The sequence below is a fragment of the Neodiprion pinetum genome, chromosome 2 (assembly GCF_021155775.2).
Source record: "Neodiprion pinetum isolate iyNeoPine1 chromosome 2, iyNeoPine1.2, whole genome shotgun sequence".
Taxonomy (NCBI): domain Eukaryota; kingdom Metazoa; phylum Arthropoda; class Insecta; order Hymenoptera; family Diprionidae; genus Neodiprion; species Neodiprion pinetum.
Genome location: NC_060233.1, coordinates 25,385,114 through 25,399,115, shown reverse-complemented (window position 1 = coordinate 25,399,115; position 14,002 = coordinate 25,385,114). Strand labels below are relative to the sequence as shown.

The window sequence follows — 14,002 nt, the reverse complement described above, 5'->3', positions numbered from 1 at the left end:
AACGTTAAGTACAATGATAATATCTAATTATTATACATATTAATATATTGTTTTTACCCGGGTGATATCACTTCAAGTTCTACATACATAGGACGGAAACTAATAAATGTAGAGATAGGTATAATGATATATTTATATATACATATATATATTTTTTTCGTCTTCATTTTCACGCGAAATCGACGGTCAGTTGAGGTAAACATTTTCTTACGTGTTATTTCGATGTAAAAACGAAAACTCGAAAGCGGGACCTCTAAATCTTCTCCGATCAAGCTGAAATTTGCAGGGGATTTGTTGTTCATCATGAACAACAGTTTAATGAGGAAGGCGGAAGGAAAAAAATTGTTTTTTTTTGGACCGGTCTAATTTGGTAGCGAAAAATACGTCTAAATTCTTTAAATACGTATCAAGCCTATTACCGATAGCTGTGAACGGACTCGAGGCATTCTTTTAGCACAATACAAATATGTACGTACAACCGTTACTCTTTGTATGAACTCAATTCTGATACTTGTAACTTTGGAATGAGAATAAATTGTGATTTAACAGGGAAAAAAAAAAAAAAAAACAAACAAACAATCATTCCGTTCAAAAATTCGGAGCCATCAAACTTAATATTATAAAAATATATATTTTAGGGAATCACAGATTCAATATTTACAAGAGGAAACGGGTGACAAAGATCCATTTAATCAGACGAATCACTACTGTTATGTATCATTGAATATTTTTAAGCACATTATATAACTGTTATTAATTGCTATTAATACCTGTATAAAACAATACCAAAAATATATTCTAAGTAAAAATAAAAGTTTCTATCTAGATTGTATCATTTATTTAAAAGTGACCTTTGATAACGTATGGGTAAAAAAAATCGCAATATTGGCGCGGGAATTTTGCAATATTGCAGGAATTTTGGCAATATTGCAGAAACATTGCAGATGTTATGCAATAGACGCGGACATAGAAACATTGCTACAACATTGCCAATATTGCAAAGTTACGTTGCTGCAACGTTGTAGCAACGTTTCGGTGCTGTATGGGGCGGTGAGTGAATATTACCTTTACAGAGATCTCTAGAATTTTAATAACATACTCCTGCTCACTGTGTATTTACCAGATTATAATCGATGTATACAAACACGATGTTTCGGTGCTGTATGAATAACATACTCCTGCTCACTGTGTATTTACCAGATTATAATCGATGTATACAAACACGATGTTTCGGTGCTGTATGAATAACATACTCCTGCTCACTGTGTATTTACCAGATTATAATCGATGTATACAAACACGGCGCTAAGGAGCGAAGGCGATGCTCGGATTACTAACATCGATTACAAAAGTTCACATTAGCTTTTCTCTATGTACCAATACCACTTTTACCAATACCACTTTTATCAGATCTTATCGCGGCCTTACCACAACTTGTGTCAAAAAATGGTATACACAACTTGTGTCAAAAAATGGTATACACAACTCGTGCGGGCAAGTGACTCTCCACTCGTGCTTCTTGCCATCCTCGCTTCGCTTGGGCGGCAAACGTCGCACTCGTGCAAGTATCACTTACTTCCCGCGATTGTCACATAATGTACTATTATATTGTCCAACACAGAATCAACGTTGTTTTACCGCACTGTTCGGAAATGGGGAAATCGAACTTCCCAACAGGTGTTGGAAACAGTGCCGTGCCTAGCTCTTGGGGCGTCTTGGGTAGGCTTAGAGAAACCGCTTTTATCAATACAAATATACGTATGTATCGAGAATTCCATGTAAACCCAACTAACAGTCTGACCCTCATCATTTTTGATTTTTATGAAATTGTCTCAACTCTGAAATACTACCCTCAATTCTTTCAGATTTTTTATTCAACTGGTTAATTATTTATAAGTATCTAGAATGATCTTGACAATGACCTTATTTAGAATTTGCAAAAAATCCTCAAAAACTGTATTTTCTTTTCCAAATATTTCAAGATCGGGTCCATGATGGGTTGATTTTTTCTCAATTTTTTTTTTCAGAGCTTTCGATTTTTTTGGTCAACTATAAGATTGTTAAAACAGTCTGTAAATTACTAAAAAATGCTGAAAACTTCTATTTCTCACTTAGAATATTTCTATTCCAGTTCCAATATGGAGTGATTTTTGTTTATTTTTTTTGGTCTATTCAGCTTTTTTTCATCAACTTCACAATGAAACCGGTCTAGAAATGTTCTAAGTGAAAAAACGAAGTATCAAGAATTTTTGGGAATTCTTATCAAAAACATAGTGAGTATTTACATTTTTTTTTAACAGGCCTATCACAGGCCCGGTCTTGGCATGTTTCGAAAAGAAAATAGAATTTTTTAGAACTTTTAGAGAATTTAAAAAAAGGTCCCTTTCAAAATCACTCTCAATATTTATAAATAATTAACCGGATGTATAAAAAATCTGAAAAAAATTTGGGGTACTGTTTCAGAATTGACTATAGACTCTAACCTGTTGTGGACATCTGGGGTGTGAACCATCCCACGCCAAATAAGTGGCTCATATTACACTATTTCTAAGGAAAAATGGAAATTTTCGCATATTTTCATTTCATTGAATATATTTCTAAGTTTTCACAGTTTCATCAAAGTCGATCACTTCCAACTTTAAAATGTATCATACGATTTTGTTATGTTAGCCTTATGGAAACAATTTAATCTTGAATTGTGGTATATTGAGAGAATGTAGTTAAATATTGAGCAAAAAATATTGAAAATTTAACGTTTTATAAATATGGGGTGGCACCCACCCTGTGTGTTTTTTATGATTTTATTTGGGGGTCTGTACATAACGGGTTAAATGAAAATTAACAAATAATAGATGATGGATTCGGTGGTTTGTCACGCGTTCGTCGTCGTGCGTGCGGGATCCATGCTGAATGTGCAGGGTGAGACACTGAAGTAGTATGTGGCGCATGTTGCAATACATTTAATATTGTCATTTCCACACCAATTTCTGTTATGCTGGTGGCATAATGACAAATGAAACCATGACAAATACGCAAGGAGAATCATTTTCAAGTTTATTATACGTACCGTATGTTTTGATTTTATGAAAAAAATTTCACCCGAATGCCGCCTTCACGACACGGCGCCTGGGGCGGTTGCTCCTTTGCCCCACCCCTAGGCACGGCGCTGGTTGGAAAAAAACAGAAGGTGCTTCCACACGCAGTATCTTACTATACACACATGCTGTTCATTTTGAAATCTAACACAATTCTTATGTTATTAACAGAACTCATCAATTCGTTGGAACGTCAATTATCAGCGGGGTCTCACTTCAATAAAGTGAGATGGAAGTTTTGAGATCTACGAAATTACGATGCGGCTTAAATTTTCCTACCCACCTTCCAAGCAGCAATGTGATACATAACTCTCGTTACTCTAGTGTAAGTACTCCACATTATCATACTTCGTTTGTTTTACAATAAATATTATAAAGTATGCTGAAACGTCGAGCAGCGCTGGTCTTTAAAATATCGGTACAATGCTGATCATTTTTATGAATTCACGATATAGATTCGCGCCATTACTTTATTGTTGTTTGTACATCTTATGTTACTACCCTGCTCCTGACACTCGCCAGTATCCTCATGCAATGAAATGATTTTTGTTCTGTCCGCGTTTTTTGAACTCTGCCATCATCTTATAGGTGACCCTGGCAGTCGCTTGTTAGGCTCGGATCACCCGAATGGAACCGCTTCCCAGTAATCACCAGTATCTAAAAGTTGCCTTTAAGATGTCTGTTTTTACATAACTTACCGAAACGATTAAAAGTTGATCTGAAGATAACTTAGCTAAGATACGTCGAAAACGTACGCTAATAGTTACCTTGAACAAGTTTATACTCTGTCCGGCAAGAGACCGACCTAGCATCGCGCAGGTTTAGGTCCAGTGGGAGTCGGGCTGGGATAGCGGAGCTCCTTCAATATCGTACCTATAATTTCATACATTTGTGCTCTGCATCAAAAGTCCACGCTCTGTAAAAGGACTAATAAGTGAAATTATATGAACATCGCGGTCTCATTATAACTCGAATAAATTTTTTTCTACTTCCTCGTCTATATTTTCTGCCATCATATGTATTAATCAACCAGAATAAAAAAATCACAATTCAAATTTCACACGTCCGGACTGACTCACAACGTTGCAACGACTGACGCTCGATGGTTTAAAATGGTATGAAATGAACTGTCAGGTTTGGAATCAATTACTAGGTTTTAAATTAACCGTTAGGTTTGAATGCCTGAGTTCTCTTGTCTTTGTTGTGTGACCTTGTTCGTTTACCTGATCCGGGTAAAGTGGGCAGAGCTTTGGGCAGGATTTGACCAAACTGGACGCGTTTGGCTTCGTAAGTAGGTCAGTCTCTCGGCGGACAGAGTATAGGATCATCTGCTCCGAAATATGATTGACGGTGAACACGACTGACAATGAGCTATGTATTACGGTACATCTAAATATTCTCAGTTATTAAAACAACAATTCGCGTATTTTCTGATTTTTTAACAATAGCACTAGAACCTCGTATAAAGTCTAGATATTGCTAGACGTCCTGTGTTTCCTAAAGGTCTATTACAATATATTAAATTAAACTGTAGTTGCATTATGTACAATAGCACATAACTTACTCAAGTATTTCATATTATTTATTGATTATATTATTTTTATGACGTACCCACTTTTTTAGTTCTGTTAATTACATTCAAATTACCAATTTTGTGTGATATTCTAGAGCTTGAAGGGAAAGATAATAGCCATAAGAAGGGAGGATCAGTCAGTATGGGAACGTCGAGCACCATTGGCGCCGTCAAATGTGCGGCGATTAACGAGAGCTGGAGTCAAAGTTATTGTGCAGCCGAGCAACAGGCGGGCGTATCCAATGCAATCCTATCTAGCGGCCGGTGCTTCTTTGCAGGAAGACATCAGTTCAGCGTCCGTTATTTTTGGCGTAAAACAAGTCCCCGTCGATCAGCTAATACCAAATAAGACTTACTGTTGTTTTTCTCATACTATAAAAGCACAGGAGAGCAATATGCCTCTTCTAGATGCCATCTTAGAGAAAAACATTCGGTTACTGGACTTCGAAAAGTTAACAGATGATACGGGTCAAAGAGTTGTCGCTTTTGGAAAATATGCAGGAGTTGCTGGGATGGTCAACATTTTGCATGGACTTGGACTGAGATTGTTAGCCTTGGGACATCATACTCCGTTTATGGCAAGAATATAATCAAATGCATCTGTATCTTAGATAGAGGTTTCCCTGGAACCTAGTGTAAAAATTCTGACATGCTCACGAAATTTAATGAATTATATCTTCTCCCATTTTACACTATTTTTCCAAGAAATCCTCCTTTTATTGGAATAAGTACTTTTTGAAGATTCGTTCGAAAAAAAACCTGAAGTTTTAGACGTGTCAAAATTCACGATAGAATCAACACTGAAATAATTCGCTGCGTGAAAAAATTCAGAAATATTTTTACGTAATTCTATTGCACTATTTCCTAAACTACTGCAGTTTTTGTAAGAATAAAATGTGGTTGATAAGAAACTATTACAGTTTTTCGTAGAAATTATGTTTCAATGATATACAGTTCTTTAGAAAATTTACACGTTTACAGAATTAATCGAAACTTGCCCGCTAACAATCATGATTTTTTTGTTTTTGTACTTTCGAAAGTTGAGTGTCAGATTCATATGGGTAGTGATGAGAAATAGAATTTTCGAATTTTTGGAAAGATTACTGAGAGGAAGCTTCTTGCCGTTTTTAGGTTTTTATTGTTGTATTTGTTTTATAGGATATTTTTCTATAAGGACTCGACTGACTCTGTTTCGTTTATCATTGCAGTTACCTTCGAAATCTATTAATTGCATCATTATTAATTCTTTTAATTCATTTCAACGAAGATTGTAATGATATGTAATGTAATGATAAACTTATAATGTCAGCACATAAGGGGCTGTCCATAAATTACGTAAGGTTTTTAGAAAAGGGGAGGAGACAAGGGGTCGGGCAATTTCTTACGCAAGTATTTTCAAGTCTCAATAAATAAGTAGCATATTCGCTAGTACTCTAAGCACGCATGTGCAATACTTTAATTACTGATTACTATGATTATGTTGATCGTATATGATTGAGAAAAATCCAATCAAGAATTACCTTTCTAGAGGTAATTATAATAAAATTGAGTATAAATGACTTTCAAAAAAGGGAATGAAAGAAATTAATTACTAATTACCATTGTAATTCAATTCAATTTTATCTATTCCTTATTCTGAAAATACGTATTTATCGTAACGACGGAACTATCGTTTAATAGAATTCTATATAGATTTATATTCTATATAGTTTAATAGAATATATATATATATATATATATATCTATAAATTATAACAGTAATGAAGGATCGATTTTTTTTTAATCAACCATTACAAATTCATTAGTAATCGATTTTTATGCAAATTGCAAAAGTTGGGAGAAAATAAACGTGAAATCGAATTGAAAATGTATTTGAGAATTGACAACGTTAGTTTTCTGCCGATATTGAAGCATCTTCCTGATACGAGTCACTGAAATCGTTCATCAATCAATATTTGAACTTCATTCCGAGAATACAGACAGTGAATTATCCATCATATGTTGTGTTCTACGGAATTATTTGGAGAAAAAAATGTTAAGTAACAATCTGAGGCAGGGAGGGGGGAAGTAAAAAATCTTGGTAAATAACCTTCTGTGTTTAGAGACGGCCCCTAGGTGACTGCGGAAATTTTGTGGGCATATATCACCCAAAGAAAGTATCGAATTTGAGTAAAATATTTTACATATTGAAGTTTGAACAAAACAGTACTGCACCATTTTCGCCGAACCGAATATAATTAATGTATAATCCTACAAAATATTGTCACATATTATACAAACGTACAATGAAGCATGGTGAATTCAGGTGCTTTTAGATTTTAGTATAAAATGCAAATTGTTTTCGTTCACAGCATATTGGGCCTGCTCATAATTATAGAAATTCATCAATGGCTCGTCAGGCAATCAGAGATGCTGGATACGAAGTGGCTTTGGGCGCGATGCCAAAATCCATTGGGCCCTTAACTTTCGTGTTCACAGGAAGTGGAAATGTTAGTCAAGGAGGTCAGGAAGTATTTCAAGAATTGCCGCACGAATACGTCCCTCCGGAAATGTTGAGAAAAGTTGCGGAACATGGCGGTGAGAATTGCTCGAGATTTTTTCACATTTATAGCGAAGTTATTGATTAGCTTCATGAAATAAGACAATCATAAATCAGGTATATCGGTAGGATTTTTTCAAGAAACATACGGCACGAAATATTTCAGAAATGTTTTATTTGAAATATGTTAAAAATCCCATTGTAACATTTCAGAAATATGTCAGAAATATGTTTATGTTCGTAATACAAGTAAAACGTAGCTGACATATGTGAGAAATATATCAGAAACATCTCATTTGAAATATGTTATATATTCTAATGCAAGAACTCCGAAATATTTTCCATGAATATTTTCTGAATTATAAATACAGACAGAGACACATATATGACACATATTTGAAACGATGCGGAAAACATATTTGAAATATTTCTGATATATTTCTACTCGTGCGGGTGGTTGATATCCGAAATAAAAAAACGTGTTCTTGAAGTGTAACAGCAGGATGTTTAGGTTACCGTAACCTATCTTTGGTTCTGGATATCAATTAAAATGCATATTTGAAGTCTGCTGTGATACTTCGTATTATTAATTAAACCAGATTTGAACCGAGATATTTCTCTCTCTCTCTCTCTCTCTCTCTACGCGAGGCTACCGTATATATATGAGATACTAAGAGATTTTTTCATTACTAGTCGCACGACCTAACCGATAAATTTTCTCTGCATAATTTCTGCCGAAGCAATGATGAAATTTAACAGTAATAAAATAACTGATTATTCTGAAACATTTTATTCTCTCAGCACAGCATCTTAAATGGGTAATGTATTATAAGAATATGGTTTTCATTGAAGTTTTCCAAAGTAATGAAAACTAAAGTATTTCTAAAATACTTCAGAAATATCGGAAATGACATATTTGATCGTTCAATGTTTCAAATATTGTTGAAAAATGTGAAATTTTTTCCACTAAGCGTGTCTTCAGAATATTTCCGAAGTATTCGAATGTTATGTTTCAGTTGAGACATTTTCGAAGCATTTCGGAAATATTCAAAATGTTACGTTGCAATTGACAGATTTATGAAAAAGTTTCGAAAATTTCGGTGATTTCTCATTACATTTGAAATATTTCTGATCCTTTTCTGAAATACAGTGCAACCTCTGAATAAGCCCTCTCCAAATAAGTCCGCTTCCCCTAATCTTCGCTCGAGCCTTGCCCCCCCCCCCCCCCCCCCCACTTCACGAATCGTTACGCATCGTCGCACACCGCAGAATGGGGGGCGAACCTCTGAATAAGTCCGCCTGTGGAAATTGTGTTTTGGTCTCAATTTTCAGTCAGAATTCGGTCCGCGGGTGGGGGTAACTCATTACTCGGAATTATATTCCCCTAATTCATGTTTTTGCGAAATGGTGCAATAGTTTGTCGATTGCTGTCTTGCACGTCGAGGCATCGAGACCATCGTCGATATATATCGCGAGTATTAACGTGCCGCCATTTTTATGAAATGTGAAAACGCAAGGATCCGCCGAGGTTGCCTGCAACTCAAATTTTTTTAAACAATCCACAAATTTCTGGTTCCAACACCTGGCCGCTTGTTTTAAGCCGTACAGGGCCTTTCAAAGTTTACAGACCTTCTGTGTGCCGTCTTCGTAACCCTTCGGCTGGGCCATGTAAATGTCCTCGGTGAGATCGCCGTTTAAAAATGCCGTTTTGACATCAAATTGCACCAACTGCATCTGTGATGTTGCAGCAACGGCTAGAACCGACCGAATCGACCCGAATTTCACGACGGGACTGAATGTCTCTTCGTAATCAATTCCGGGAATCTGAGAGAACCCCTTGACGACCAATTTCGCCTTACATCTTCCGTTTTGACCATTCGCCGCCGGTTTGTACCTGTAGATGCAGCGATTCGGGAGAATTTTCTTATTTGCAGGAGGTTTTACCAAATCCCAGGTTTTATTTTTCTGCAGGGAATCCATCTCAGTCTCCATTGCGTCTTTCCAAGATTCACAATTCTCATCTTTAAGCGCTTCTTCGTATGTTTTTGGTTCCTGACTCTCCGCAAGAAAAATATTATCCACGTCAAACTTGAAGTATCCGAATCTAGTTGGCCTCTGCAGGGTTTGCCTGTTACGAAGTTGTGGCCTGACTTGCTCACGATTTTCCTCGACGTTATTTTAAGCATTGATATCGGTAAGCTCTTGACGCTCTGGTGTTGGTTCACGCTGATCTTCTCGTTCTTCATCGCTATCTCCCTCTGAGTCTCGAGATTCCTCGTCGTTACTTTCCTCGGAGTTTTCTACGCTTTCGTCATCCTCGAGTACATGCGTTTCTGTCACACTGTGCTTCTCGAGAGATTTTTCGCCCTCGGCAAGCACACCATCTTCAGCAAGAAACTTGACGTCTCGAAATATTTCGACTTTTGTCTGATCCGGAAACCACAACCGATAGCCTTTGGTACATTCGTCATACCTGACAAAAACTCCCCGCTTGGCTTTAGCGCTCCACTTTTTCCTTCTCGGTTTCAGCACATGGGTATACACTTCCGTGCCGAATACCTTGAAATTTATATTTTTCACCGGTTGTCCGAACCAGAGCTCGTAGGGCGTCTTGCCTTTGACGCTGCTCGTGCCAGTTCGATTTAACACGTAATTTGCCGCGTGAACTGCCTCCGCCCACAGCGTGAGATCCATTGATTTTGAGTAGAGCATACTGCGAGCTGCCTCCACGATGGTTCTATTCTCGCGCTCGATTGTCCCGTTTTGCTCGGGTGTGTAGGGCACACTCGTCTCATGTTTTATGCCATTATTCCACATGATTTACTTCGTCTCTTTATTGATGAACTCCAACCCGTTATCGGTCCTCAGCGTTTTTATCCTTTTTCCCAACTGTGTCTCTGCTCTCTTGACTAAACCTTCGAAGTACATTTTTACCTCTAATTTATTTTTCAGAAAAAAAAAAAAAATTTCTAATGAGAGAAATCATCCTTAATGAGCAGAAAATACCTGGATTTGCCAATTCATATGTGTTCCATCAGTCCGCATAGGTCTGCATGAATCAACTCATCCGGCTCCTTTGCCTGCGACTGACTTTTCTCGAAGGGTTTTTTGCTCATCTTACCCAAGACGCAATCTTCGCAGCACCAATTCTTATCAGCCTCGGTCTCGATCTTCCATCGCTTAAGAAATTTTTGCACGTGTGGAATATTTTGATGTGCGAGACGGTCGTGCCAAATTTTCAACGACTCACTCTTGCTGATGTGAGCTTGTTTTTCCATTGAATTATATTCCCTCGAAGTCGTTCCTTGGAAGGGTTTAAACTTCATCTTGTAAAGATCTTGATGCCGATCCCCCACTGCGACTGTAGTCCCTCGCTGGCGTAGCTCACACCTCTCGTTGTCCGACTCGAGTTTGACTCCTTTGTCGAGAGCCGATGACATTGAAAAGAGATTGAACTTCAACTTCGGCACGTAAAGTACAGGAGCCAAATGGTTTCGTTCCACTTTTTTCCGTTATACGAGAGAATGTCAATTTCGCCGGTTCCGACAGCAAAAATTATATTTCCGTTGCCAACTCTCACCGGTATTGGCGAAACCAATTTTTTATAATTGACGAACCAGTGGAAGCCGAGGACATGTGCTGACTCGCACCGAAGTCGAGAAACAATTCCTCCGAAGACCCTCCGACGTGCAGTGCGGACGCTGTGACCATGTCACCGATGATAGCGCTGCCTCGGTTTTCTTGCTCTTTATTATTTTTATCTGATTTCGACTCGTTTTCTTTTTTCGAACGACATTCGTTCTTCCAGTGTCCGGTCTTCCCGCACTTGAAGCATTTTCCTGGCCTTTTGCCCTTCGAAGCTTGTTTGTTCTTGGTTTTCATCGAGAAAGCATTATTCTCTAGACTCTCGCTCCCACCGGCACGAATTTCTTCCATTGTGAGTCTTGCTGTCAGGTTCGACAAGGTACGCTCAGCCGGCACCGTTGACTCCCATACTGTCACAAGAAACTGATAGGACGGTGGAAGAGTCATTAGAATTTTTGTTTTTTTCTACTCTCCGACACCGGTTCTCCAAGTGCGTTTAATCTACACGCGAGATCTTGAATCTTTGCAATATGCGTTGAAATATCTTCAGCGGCATCTCGACCGAGAGAATACCATTGCTGTTCTAACATATGCTTCCAGGTTTCGCATTTGCTCTCGTAAATTTCGTGCAATTTTTCCCACATTTGTCGTGCGGACTGACAATGTATTATATGAATCAAACATTGCTGATTCACCGTTGTGACTATCGTTTTTTGTGCCAAACTGTCGAGCTTTTGCCACTCCTTGAGTTTTTTCGTGAACGCAGTCAAGACATCTCCGACCATGCCTTGAGTTGGCTTCGGTTTTGCTGCTTCCCCGGTGGTAACCTCGAGAGCTCCGCTTGCGAGAATGAGAACTCGCACTCAAAATTTTCAAATGTTCCAATTTTCGAGCCCTTTAAGCTTCTCGATTCCCGAGAGATCACTTTCCTTGTTCATCTTGGGTTTTTTGTTTTGCACTGTTGCACGCGGCTGGCTAACCTCAAGACGCTTGACGATTTTTATCGCTTGAATTGAAACAAGAAAAAGAACTTTTCGCAAGAAAATATTATTTGAATGGCGCTCCTGGGCCCATAACCTGTTGTTTTAATCAGTTTTATTCAGAATGATATTTGTTATTCCAGATATTACAGCGGATTATTCGCTCGATACTCGTATTCATGTTAAACTCTTGTATCAAAATCGGAAGAAGCCAGTGAGAGAGCAAAAAAAAAAAAAATTAAGGCTCAAGCGTGCACACGTACACGCAGAAAAAGCGTGTGTCACGAAATCACAGTAGAGTTACATCAGTCATTCTTTCTCGTCTCGCGCGAGACGCGCGCTCTGGCGGCATGTCCACCCAACCAACATTCAAATTTTATTTTCAACATATATAACCGTAATGTAGCATTGATTATTAAATTTTATTTTGAGAATCTGTTTTTATCGTCATGTCCACATCAAGTTTTATCATACAAAAAAAAATAAAAATTCTCGCATACCAGGTGATATATACTTACATATATACTTGCATACCTTTTCTGATAAGTTAAGTCGCATTCACTTGGTGAATTGCTTCTTATGTAAGCTATTTTTAAGTTGTATATTTTTATTTTTCTGTATCCATCCCTGTCTTATTCTTGTAAAAGATTTTTTTTTTTTAAATTTCGTTCTGAGGAGGGCGAGTTTGTAAAATCCGTGCCATTTCCTTATTTCTGCGTCAAACGAAAATGCGTTGGACTGTTTTTGTTCAAAACTGTGTATAAAATGGGGCTGTTAAGCCCTTTGTTATTGATCAGGGCACCCCTTTAAGAGATATATTTACGCGAGAAATTTTTAGCGGCTTTGTGCAAGTTTGTCAGGTGGGAGCCCAAAACAATGTTGATTTCAAATGAAAGACCGTAATGTATAAGTATTTTTCTTGGATATGCAGGTCAATACAAAAGTCAAATTTTGAACGTTTCGGCCCGAGTTATAAATGTTATTAATTTATAAATGCTACAAAACTGACTCATATCGTTGATTAATGAAATTTATTAATTAACATTTCATTGGAAGTGTATAGTTTTAATTTTAAAATCAATAATATTGTGTATTTAAGTGATATGAGTCAATTTTGTAGCATTTATAAATTAATAACATCATTATTTCAAACGGTTCGATGTTAGAAGCCTGATAACTCCGAAACGACTTACCTTGCGCAAATCTTTAATCAGATCTTTTTTGTAGAGCGTAAAATTTTCTACAAGAATATGTTTTGTTTATATCTTTACACTGATTCGTTTTCAAGCAACAAAATTCTAAATATTAAGAAAAATTTTTCCCATGTTATTTAAATGGGAAATAGAAAATTGAGAATCGCCACCTCTAAATATCAATATTAAGAGCTCATATTTTACCGAGGTCATTTTTGAGGGACACTCGGAAGATTTTTCAATGTTCTTCGAAAAAAAAATAGCCAGTTTTTTTTAAACACTCTAATATATATGTAGGGGAACGTGGCCCAGCGGAGTCCATGGTTACTCTTGCTGAAGCCTTGTTCACACTTAATTTAATCAACCTAATCACTAATAATAATAACACAAATCATAGTCTTGAATCACTAACAATGTCTCTATCTCCAATATAGTCTGTTTCTATTTCACTAATAATTAGTCGTCGCGTACTAGGAAATGCGACAGCGAATCCACCCTGCCTCTAGAATTCTCTCAATATGGTTCTGCATTGCTTTACCGATCTCTAGCTCTGTTCTAATGCAACTGGCACTTGAAAACAGCATCTTCTAGGACTGTGGCTACATTCGACAAAAGGCTCTACCTCTCAGAGTCTTCGTCTCGCACCCTCCTTTATGCCACTCATCAGGCTACGGGTCTATGACTAATCTAAATACTAACAAATACGCTTAGACTAAATATAAACCAAATGTTCTTCATTATTAATAAACATCACAGCACGAGAAAGCGCGTCCAGAATATCGTGCACCGACATATATGGTTCGCGAGAACTAAATTCATATTCTTAACGTCTTCAAGAAGACGACTTTCTGATATAAAATTCGGAGTATTGAAAGATATCTCCTAAAAAATATGTATAAGATTTCTCATTTAGGAGCTTCTAGAAAATGATATCCTTTTGATTCTCATAGTAAACTTCCTCATTCGGATATATTGAAGGTATCTTTTTCATAATTCTAAAGGCGATATTTGAAAAGAATTCTGGAGGATCGCTTTCC

At 37.2% G+C, this 14,002-nt stretch overlaps 1 protein-coding gene across 6 annotated transcripts in view; it reads left to right on the top strand.

Annotated features, from left to right (window-relative positions):
* The window catches only part of LKRSDH (lysine ketoglutarate reductase/saccharopine dehydrogenase), an 82,712-nt gene that overhangs the window by 24,760 nt on the left and 43,950 nt on the right, over nt 1-14,002 (top strand). For 4 of the 6 annotated variants that reach the window (XM_046609944.2, XM_046609946.2, XM_069133632.1 and 1 more), the window contains 3 exons: nt 3,267-3,420; nt 4,764-5,246; nt 7,020-7,245. In XM_046609944.2, the coding sequence (XP_046465900.1) occupies nt 3,325-3,420; nt 4,764-5,246; nt 7,020-7,245 (805 nt within the window). In that variant the 5' untranslated portion in view covers nt 3,267-3,324. Of the gene's footprint in view, nt 1-2,165; nt 3,188-3,266; nt 3,421-4,419; nt 4,479-4,763; nt 5,247-7,019; nt 7,246-14,002 lie in introns of those variants that run through there. The other 2 variants (XM_046609945.2, XM_046609948.2) reach the window with 2 other exon arrangements.